The following is a 10,071-nucleotide window of genomic DNA, read 5'->3' on the forward strand; positions in this document are numbered from 1 at the left end:
TAGGTTTCATCGTAAACCTAATTGATTATTATAGCTTATATGAAATATAAAATATATCTTTTCTCACCGTTTCCATAGTATACACAAGGTAATTTATTCCATTGATACGCATGCACACTATATAATACATATTATATAGTGTAACAATATGATATTTATTTACACTATATAAATATAATACTATTATTATTTGCGGTCCTTTTATTTTTCTCAACTTGTTATTTAATTATAAAATAGACAACTTTCACATGTAGCAAACAAAAAATTCATATTTATATGTTATAGCAAAATTTGTATAATTGCGCTCCATAGCAAACATAGAAATTGTATAATTTGCTATACATATACAATTGCATAATTTGCTGGCCTAAATTGTATAATTCGTTGGCCTATTTCGCTGCAATTGTATAATTCGCTATCCTATTTCACTGCAATCGTATGATGCACAATTGTATAATTCACTGCCTATTTCGCTGCAATATTTGTATAAAATTTGCTCTGCATACAATTGAATCGAAGTAAAATGTATGTATATTGCATAGTTATAAGTATATAGGAAGAAGATATATGTTTTTCTCTCGCTTTATACAAAAACAGAAACACAATTTATACACTTCTTTTGTATAAAGCTATCATATTATCTAATATTTCTTGAATGATTTCAAAAGGCATTGTGAGTTTAGTGCAAAGAATTTTAAAATAAAATCAATCAAATTCAAATTTTGAATCGCATCAATTATCTCATTTATTTGATTAAATATACAGGCAGAGGTGGAGCAAAGTTAGAAGTTTCAAGGTTTTAAATTAATTTTGTTGAAGTTTCACATTTTAATATACATATATTTATTTAATTTTCTAACACAAATATAAAATCTATGAAAAAACTAGTGAATTTGTCCGAACTTATGAACCACCACCTAACCCGCCTCAGTATATAGGTGCAAGAAAAATCACACTATATTTTCATTTGTGAAAAAGAATATTTGATATTCTTATCAATTATCCCCACGTTTTTCACCTTACTTTTGGATGGACATGGACAATTTGCAATTTTATTTTGTCTTATTTATGCAGTTTTTTCAAATAAAAAACAATGGTTGAAAATGAGGTGTAATATTTACCATTTGATGCATTACATATGAGGGGAGTCGATTATAAAATTTGAGTGTTTTTATTTTAAATATTTTTTGCTAAAATCCAAATCCATCAAATTAAATCAAAATATTTATAACGTGCTACCTAACTTTTTCTTTTTCTCTCTATAAAAAGCAGCTAAGTTCACCATTCTTCTCATCACAAAAATAATATATCCTTCTTCTTATAACACAATTAATTATTGGCAGTGATGGCAAACGTAGGAGGCCTTGTCGATGTTCCATTCCAAAACAAAGTCGAGTTTGATGATCTTGCTCGTTTTGCTGTCAAAGATTATAATCAGAAAAATGTAAATAATTATTTTAATTTATTTCGATCACACATGAATCACATCCTAATTAGTTAATGAAAAATTTACATAACATAATTGATGGTGTGAAATGGCTACATATATTTTGTAAATGCTTACTTTGTGAATAATTAGTATGCATGACCTATTCATAATTCGTGCATTTCAACAACATATTTTGTATATTTCAGGGTTCTAGTTTGGAGTTTGAAAAAGTTTTGAAGGTGAAGAAACAAATAGTTGCTGGAATAATGTACTATATAACATTTGAGGGCACTGAAGGTGGAAAGAAGAAAGAATATGAAGCAAAGATTTGGGTGAAGGAATCGGAGAACTTCAAGAAAGTTGTAGGGTTCAAGCTTGTAGGTGATGATCGTACAAAGCCTGGGGGCATTATCAACGTTCCAAACCCAAATAGCAACGAGTTTCAAGAGCTTGCTCGTTTTGCTGTTCAGGATTATAATGAAAAACAGGTTATCACGACTTAGTCCTCTTCTGTTTTTTTCATTAATTTCATATTTAAATCCTGAATCCACTACAATATCTAATTAATGGTCAATTCTTTCATTTGAACCAACGTCATACACAATTTATTTTTCAGAAAACTCATTTGGAGTTTGTGGAAAATTTGAATGTTAAAGAGCAAGTTGTTGCTGGAATGATGTACTATATAACACTTGCTGCAACTGATGCTGGAATAAAGAAAATATATGAAGCTAAGATTTGGGTGAAGGAATGGGAGAACTTCAAAAAAGTTGTAGAATTCAAGCTCAGTGGTGATGATATTACAAAGCCTGGGGGCATCATTAGTGTTCCATTTCCAAACAAGCCCGAGTTTCAAAAGCTTGCTCGTTTTGCTATTCAGGATTATAATGAAAAAGAGGTTTATTCAAACGGCTTACTCCTTTTTCATTTTTCGTTAGTTTCACATTCAAACCTATAATATTCAAATTCTAAATCCGCTACAATGTCATAAATAATCTATTTTTCAGAAGGCTCATTTGGAGTTTGTAGAAAACTTGAATGTGAAAGAACAAGTTGTTGCTGGAATGATGTACTATATAACACTTGCGGCAACAGATGCTGGAAAGAAGAAAATATATGAAACTAAGATTTGGGTGAAGGAATGGGAAGATTTCAAAAAAGTGGTAGAATTCAAACTGGTTGGTGATAATAGTGCAAAAGTTGGGGGCATTATCGATGTTCCAAACCCAAATAACCCCGAGTTCCAAGATCTTGCTCGTTTTGCTGTTAATGATTATAATAAGTCACAGGTCAATTACAATGACTTACTCCTCTTTTATTTTTTTCGTTAATCTTACATTAAAAGCTATACATAGTATTCAAATCTTGAATCTATTTCGATATCTAACAATTCTTTTATTTGAACGAACGTCCTATACAATTTATTTTTTCAGAATGCCCATTTGGAGTTTGTAGAAGTTTTGAATGTGAAAGAACAAGTTGTTTCTGGAATGATGTACTATATAACACTTGTGGCAACTGATGATGGAAATAAAAAAGATTATGAAGCCAAGATTTGGGTGAAGGAATGGGAGGACTTCAAGAAAGTTATAAGCTTCAAGCTTGTTGGTAAGGATAGTGCAATAATTGGGGGCTTTACCGATGTTCCATTCCCAAACAAACGCGAGTTCCAAGATCTTACACGTTTTGCTATTCAGGATTATAATAAGAAAGAGGTTATTTACAATGACTTACTCATCTTCTATTTTTTCCTGTTAATTTCATATTCAAATTTATAATATTTTAATTTTGAACCCATTGCATGAGATATCTAATAATTATTTCATTTGAATGAACGTCATATACAATTTATTTTTCAGAATGCCCATTTGGAGTTTGTAGAAAATCTGAATGTGAAAAAACAAGTTGTTGCTGGAATGTTGTACTATATAACATTTGCAGCAACTGATGCTGGAAAGAAAAACATATATGAAACAAAGATTTGGGTGAAGGAATGGGAAGACTTCAAAAAAGTTGTAGAGTTCAAGCTTGTTGGTGATGATGGTGCAAAGCTTGGGGGGATTATCAATGTTCCATTCCCAAACAGCCCCGAGTTTCAAGATCTTGCTCGTTTTGCGGTTCAGGATTATAATAATAAAGAGGTTAATTAAAATGATTTACTATTATTTTATTTTTTACACAACAAGAAAACTGTGATGAGAAAAACTGTGAATTAAATAGGGATTTTCCTGGGATTAGCATGAAAATTCACAGGAAATTTATTATCCTGCAAATTTTCATACTAATTCGCAGGAAAATCCCCATGTAATCCACAGTTTTCTTGTAGTACATGGGACATACTAATTTGCAGGAAAATAAGTTTCTTGCGAATTTTCATATTAATTCCCAGAAAATCACAGTTTTTTTATGCGTTTGTTAGTTTCAGATTCAAACAAATCGTATTCAAATTTTGAATCCATAATGGCATATATAATCAATTTTTCAGAAGGCTCATTTAGAGTTTGTAGAAGTTTTGAATGTGAAGGAACAAGTTGTTGCTGGAATGATGTACTATATAACACTTGCGGTAACTGATGCTGGAAAGAAGAAAATATATGAAGCTAACATTTGGGTGAAAGAATGGGAGCACTTCATAAAAGTTGTGGAATTTAAGCCTGTTAGTGATGATAGTGTAAAAACTGGAGACATTGTCGATGTTCCAGATCCAAACATCCCCCCACTTCAAGATCTTGCTCGTTTTGCTGTGCAGGATTATAATAAGGCACAGGTTAATTATAATAACTTACCCTTCTTCTATTTTTCACATTTAAATTCTGAATCTACTGTAGTATCTAATAATTCTTTCATGTATATACCATCTATTTTTCAGAATGCTCATTTAGAGTATGTAGAAAACTTGAATGTGAAAGAACAACTTGTTGCTGGAACGTTATACTACATAACACTTGTGGCAACTGATGCTGGAAAGAAGAAAATATACGAAACTAAGATTTGGGTGAAGGAATGGGAGGACTTCAAAAAAGTTGTAGAATTCAAGCTTGTTGGTGATGATAGTCCAAATCCTGGGGGCATTACCAATGTTCCATTCCCAAACCTCCCCCAGTTCAAAGATCTTGCTCGTTTTGCTGTTCAAGATTATAATAAGAAAGAGGTTAATCTCTTAATTTTGAATTTATTTTTTGTATCTAATAACTCTTTTATTTGAACAAACGACGTATGTTTTATTTTTCAGAATGCTCATTTGGAGTTTGTAGAAAATTTGAATGTGAAGGAACAAGTTGTTGCTGGAATAATATACTATATAACGCTTGTGGCAACTGATGCTGGAAAGAAGAAAATATATGAGACCAAGATTTTGGTGAAGGGATGGGAGAATTTCAAGGAAGTTCAAGAATTCAAGCTTGTTGGTGATGCCACTAAGTGAAATGAAACTAATTTTATCTCTGTGTGAAATAAAGCCACTTGCTTGGCAGGAAGTTATTGTTATGTTTGTGACAAATAAAGTCACTTCTTTGGCATAAAATTACTATTATGTTTATGAGAAATAAAACCAGATCTATGTATAGTATCTGGAAGTATTTGATTGTCTTGTTGTAAATTGTATTTGAATAATTTAAAGTCTGTAAGATTGATAAATGCATGTTTATGGGATGATAAATGTTGTTTGAATTTAATACTTTATTGTTAATACGTACCTATACATATATTTCTCTAAAAATTTTATTAAATTCGGATAAAATGTTTAGACGAAGCCAATTGTCCATTCATTAGACTTAAGATATATACGGACTTTGGAGTTAGAAGGGTTAGAGTAGACTCAACCATTATCTAGATGGGCTGGAAAACATCAAACTCGACCCATTCTTTATGCAATTTTTAAATTTAAATTCTAAATTTTATAATAAATGTCTAAAAGACAATATTACATTCTAATCTCATTTAATTATGAATTAAAAGAAAATTTAATTAGCCAGTAGCTTACAACTCCGATATGTCGGTTGACTTTGAGCTTTTATCATACGTGTTTTTTGACGTTAACATGTACATTGTTTATGAGTAGTGGCTTAGAAACTCAATTATATATTATTTGCTTGAAATGTTGGCATTAATAAAAGCCTACTTATTACTTGTTCAATTAATTATAAATTATAATCAATCCACACAATCATATGAATAAATAAAGATTTTTGTCAATTACAATTACACAAAGTCAACAAAGGGACTCATAAACATGCTTAATTAGTTCTTGTTCATCCATTTTCTTGTTTATTTGAGCCAATAATTAATCAAATCACAATTTACTATGGAGGAAATTTCTGAAGGAATTCGAGCAACTTCGTTAAGGATCAATGATTGTCCATCACCATTACCATCCGCTATTGCTTCGTCTGCTACTCCTCAAAAACACTTAAAATGCTTTATCAGCGTACATTTCGTGCAAAAGGTATTTAAATTCACAAAATTCATCTTAATGATTAAATTTGAGTCTCGAATTTTCAAGTGTCAGATGAGCAGGTTGAGTCAATTTCGACGAGTTTTAGTTATATAGATGGTGATGTTTGAGCTCAAACCAAAATGGAATCATTCAAGATTTTGGATCCATGAACCATTGTCTGATGATATGAATTGTATAATTACATCATTTATGTTGGATTTTATTTTGTCCTAAATTTCTTATCATAAATAGGTTTTTCTTTTAGGAAAAAAGTTTTGAATTGACTAATTCTTTTTCTGGTAGGAAAATGTTCCCGTGTATTCTTAGTGAATTGGTTGAGGTTGTTTCTCTCTGTATTTTGTACTCTCATATTAATAGTGGATTGCTCATCTCCATTGTGGACGTAGGTCGATTGACCGAACCACGTTAAATCTTTGTGTCTTTTGGTATATTTCTCGTTGTCTTTCATACTCGTGGTCTTTTGAGGTTTGCTTTGCTAGCTTTCCGCGTTTACACCTGCTTATTTCCGGTTCTAACAATTTAAACGCGAAAAACATTGTTATTGTAGTTGATAGCAGAGTTTGTGGGAACGTACATGTTGATATTTGCTGGTTGTGCTGCTATAGTTTTGAATATAAACAAGAACAACGTTGTCACACTACCTGGAATCGCGTCTGTTTGGGGACTTGTGGTGATGGTTTTGATTTACTCCGTTGGTCATGTATCTGGTGCACATTTTAACCCTGCTGTAACAATTGCATTTGCCACAAGCAAAATGTTTCCATGGATTCAGGTAAAAACAGAACGAACGTATAATCAATATCATCATATCGTTTAATATTACTATTGTTGTTGTTATCGTGGATACTGAATTATATTGTTGTGTAGGTTCCGGCTTATATTTTGGTACAAGTCGTGGGATCCACTCTCGCGAGTGGATCCCTTCGACTAATATTTAATGGCAAAGAAGATCAATTTGTTGGAACAGTTCCAGCAGGAACAGATTTACAAGCTTTGATACTTGAGTTTATTGCCACATTTTACCTAATGTTTGTCATTGCTGGTGTTGCTACTGATGATCGAGCTGTTAGTTTCATTTCGCGATCAATCAATATAATTTTAATCGTATACCGCGTTAAATTAAGTATATGTTATAATTTGTAACTGATGCAGATGAAACATTTATCTGGTGTTGCAATTGGAGCCACTGTTTCACTTGATATATTGTTCTCCGGGTACTTATATCTTTCATTTCAAGCTATTATTTTGGTCCCATCATGTTGAAAACATATTATATATGATTATTTATAGAACCATATTATCGCTAAATTAGGCATATACAGTACATAAAAAATGAGCTTTAGTGGCAATTAATTAGCAATTGCTGTTAAATATGTAACATTCGCTATATATGTCCCTAAAGGCTTTAACGGCATTGGATCTAATGAAACTTAACTAGTGCGGGTAAATACTTTAACACTCTTTATTCATGTGTATATTTATTACCCGCTAAAAGTTATTTTTGTTGTAGTAATAGTATTTGACTTTTGGTATCTATGATCGTCTGTTGTTTATTATGTTTAGGTGATTACAATTTTGTTTTTGATGTTACAGTTTAATTCTTTCTCTTTATTTCTACTTTGATTTCCTTCACCTGAGCCGATATCGTAAAACATATGATTTTGTTGAAATACAGACCACTAACAGGGGCATCAATGAACCCAGCAAGAAGTTTGGGACCAGCAATTGTTACAGGTCATTACAAAGGTTTATGGATCTACATTATTGGGCCAACTTTGGGGGCCATATTTGGTGCTTGGACTTATAATCTTATGAGACTCACAAATAAGTCTTGGTATGAAATTTATTAAATCTTTCGTATAATATTAAATTTCGAGTCCGATCAAACTCATCAAGTTCAAATCCTGTAAAAAGACTCATGTGACTTTTGAGGGTTGATTTCACGTATGGTTACTGAACTTTTGATATTCTTATGAAGGGGCGAAGCCGCGAAAGAAATTTCACATTCACAAACAGCTATAGAAGTGTCTTCCAAAGACAAAGTTATATGCAATTGTGGTGAAGGGTGGTCATGTGTTGTCTCCAAGACAGAAGCAGCAGAAGTAGGCAATATTTTCTTTGAATGTGCAGAAGGTTGTATTTGTATTGTTGATGAAACAAGTACTCTAAAAAAACATGTATATGTATATGAAAAGACTAAAAGAAGAAAGAGTTACAAAATGTATATTTAAAGAATAATGTTTGAAGTTCAATAATAACATTTACTGTACTACTATTTTTGTTTTATTGTATTAGTCAAGTAAATAGTTTTTTTTTTTTTATTCATTGCTATAGCTTAAATTTAAAAGTTTCACCTATCACAAATGTGAATTTTTTCGAATGAATAACATATCAAAGCTTGAAACATCAAGTGGAGTTCATATTTCAAATTTGAATTTGTTTAGACGAGATTTGAATTAGACCGGATTGAAGAAATAAAATAACCTCGTTGAGTAAGGTGAATTGCTGGGATGTATAAATATTGTATAAACAATATATATGAACGTATATAAATCATCTTGTTGGTGATGCCCATGCACATAGCTGATTCATAAAAAAAAAAAAATTACACTATTTATATGTGATTTAAATTGTTTTTAAGATATATATGGTTGGTTTATTTATTTCTTCGTATTTTTAAATCCCTAATAAAAACTCTCTGTATCCCTTTTACGATATTGAATATCATGGTTCTTATGATAATTCCTCGCGTATTCCCTTACTTTAAATGAATTTATTATTATAAGTATAAACTACCAAAATTTCATATAGAAGACTATTTATAATTTATTTTAAAAGTTTATTCAAATATAATTTTTTTAAATTTTTTTATTATTTTTGAATACTCTCTCTTAGTTGTCTCATACATTGAAAATGCTACCTTACTTAATGAAAGAAATATACTCGAGAAAGGTTAGAGACTTATCCGAGATTGATATATATATATATATAGAGAGAGAGAGAGAGAGAGAATGCTTTGTTTTCCTGTTTGTTTTGTGCTTCTCTTCCTTCTTCTTTTTTTTTTTAATTTCGAGTGAATAATATATCAAAAAATTGAAACATTGAGAAGAGCTTGCATTTGAACTTGAGGATTGTTTAGAGGAGATTTGAAGTTGTTTAAAATTTAAAAAATAATTGGTATACATTGTATATTTTTATTGTATCAATAATGTATATAGATCTATATACACCTCTATACACATAATTATTTTAAATTTTTTTGTTGCATATAATACACATGTGGGTTATCGCTAATTTTTTTGAATTAAGATGAAAAATAACTACTTTATTATATATTTATGAAATTTATCTTTATAATACCTTGCTAAATTTTCTTTTGAAACAATTTGATGATAGTTAAATATAAGTATAGATGGAACACCTATCTAGATCATTAGGAAGCAATACTTTGACAATGTTTAACTCACTATAATTTCATTATAAGATAATTTAATGTTAAAAACATTAGATATGTTGATTCTAAATAAAATATACCAATCAATTTTCTAAAAAAAGATGGTCAAAGAAAATTGGCAAAATGAAAAGCTAGCCATGTTTTGATTAGGTCAAAAAGTCAAACATGAACATGACTAATTTAGTAATTAGGTGACAAATTATTTTTCAACAAATCTTTTAATTACAAAAATGATTCGACAAGCCTCTAGAACGTGCTCCCAATTGGGTCTTCACTATAATAAACCATAAAAAAATAAAAAATATTGAAATTGTATTTTTCAGGTATGTATTTTAATACTAATAAATATTATTGAGTTCTCATATTTTGATGCACAAAATAAATACATAATAATTGTATAAATCTTACATAAAAATGACCACTATTATAATATTTTAATTATTTGATAATGTTTGCTTTTCAAACTTCAATTGATAGAAATGTCAGCTTATATGAATTTAACGGACTTTTAATAATTGTTATAAGCACATCACTACACATGATTACATATCCTTTAATTGTTTTTAAAGAAATAAAATGTCATAGTAACCAATTTGAGTTAATATTGATTAAATAATTTCAATTTTTTTTTTTGAAAAATGGACTTTCTTTGATTGTGAAAAATAACACTTTTTATTACGTTAAAATAAAGAAATAGCATTAGATCGTATTGATCATAGAATACATTGTTAT

General features: G+C 30.0%; 2 protein-coding genes across 3 annotated transcripts; both read left to right on the top strand.

Moving 5' to 3' along the window:
- The first annotated feature begins 1,284 nt into the window (after positions 1-1,284).
- LOC138349179 (multicystatin-like) lies at positions 1,285-5,103 on the top strand. The gene is made up of 9 exons (XM_069299434.1): positions 1,285-1,444; positions 1,636-1,917; positions 2,046-2,327; positions 2,437-2,718; positions 2,863-3,144; positions 3,289-3,570; positions 3,915-4,196; positions 4,299-4,580; positions 4,662-5,103. The coding sequence occupies exons 1-9, from the start codon at positions 1,346-1,348 to the stop codon at positions 4,851-4,853; spliced, it is 2,265 nt and encodes a 754-aa protein (XP_069155535.1). The 5' UTR covers positions 1,285-1,345; the 3' UTR covers positions 4,854-5,103.
- Positions 5,104-5,577: 474 nt separating this feature from the next.
- LOC101244673 (nodulin-26-like) lies at positions 5,578-8,171 on the top strand. Of its 2 annotated transcripts, NM_001287350.1 has the most exons (6): positions 5,733-5,873; positions 6,433-6,657; positions 6,753-6,950; positions 7,038-7,099; positions 7,561-7,719; positions 7,864-8,171. In NM_001287350.1, the coding sequence occupies exons 1-6, from the start codon at positions 5,733-5,735 to the stop codon at positions 8,114-8,116; spliced, it is 1,038 nt and encodes a 345-aa protein (NP_001274279.1). In that variant the 3' UTR covers positions 8,117-8,171. The 2 variants fall into 2 exon arrangements, with proteins under 2 accessions (XP_010322312.1, NP_001274279.1); XM_010324010.3 differs by lacking the exon at positions 6,753-6,950 and having other exon boundaries at positions 5,578-5,873; positions 7,864-8,157.
- The last annotated feature ends 1,900 nt before the right edge of the window (positions 8,172-10,071 follow it).

The sequence above is a fragment of the Solanum lycopersicum genome, chromosome 6 (genome assembly GCF_036512215.1).
Source record: "Solanum lycopersicum chromosome 6, SLM_r2.1".
Lineage (NCBI taxonomy): Eukaryota > Viridiplantae > Streptophyta > Magnoliopsida > Solanales > Solanaceae > Solanum > Solanum lycopersicum.

Coding starts and splice junctions, on each gene's coding strand:
- LOC101244673 (NM_001287350.1), top strand. CDS start 5,733: ATGGAGGAAATTTCTGAAGGAATTCGAGCAACTTCGTTAAGGATCAAT. Junction 6,951..7,037: donor TTGCTACTGATGATCGAGCT/GTTAGTTTCATT, acceptor TAACTGATGCAG/ATGAAACATTTATCTGGTGT. Junction 7,720..7,863: donor AGACTCACAAATAAGTCTTG/GTATGAAATTTA, acceptor ATTCTTATGAAG/GGGCGAAGCCGCGAAAGAAA.
- LOC138349179 (XM_069299434.1), top strand. CDS start 1,346: ATGGCAAACGTAGGAGGCCTTGTCGATGTTCCATTCCAAAACAAAGTC. Junction 2,328..2,436: donor AGGATTATAATGAAAAAGAG/GTTTATTCAAAC, acceptor TCTATTTTTCAG/AAGGCTCATTTGGAGTTTGT. Junction 3,145..3,288: donor AGGATTATAATAAGAAAGAG/GTTATTTACAAT, acceptor TTTATTTTTCAG/AATGCCCATTTGGAGTTTGT.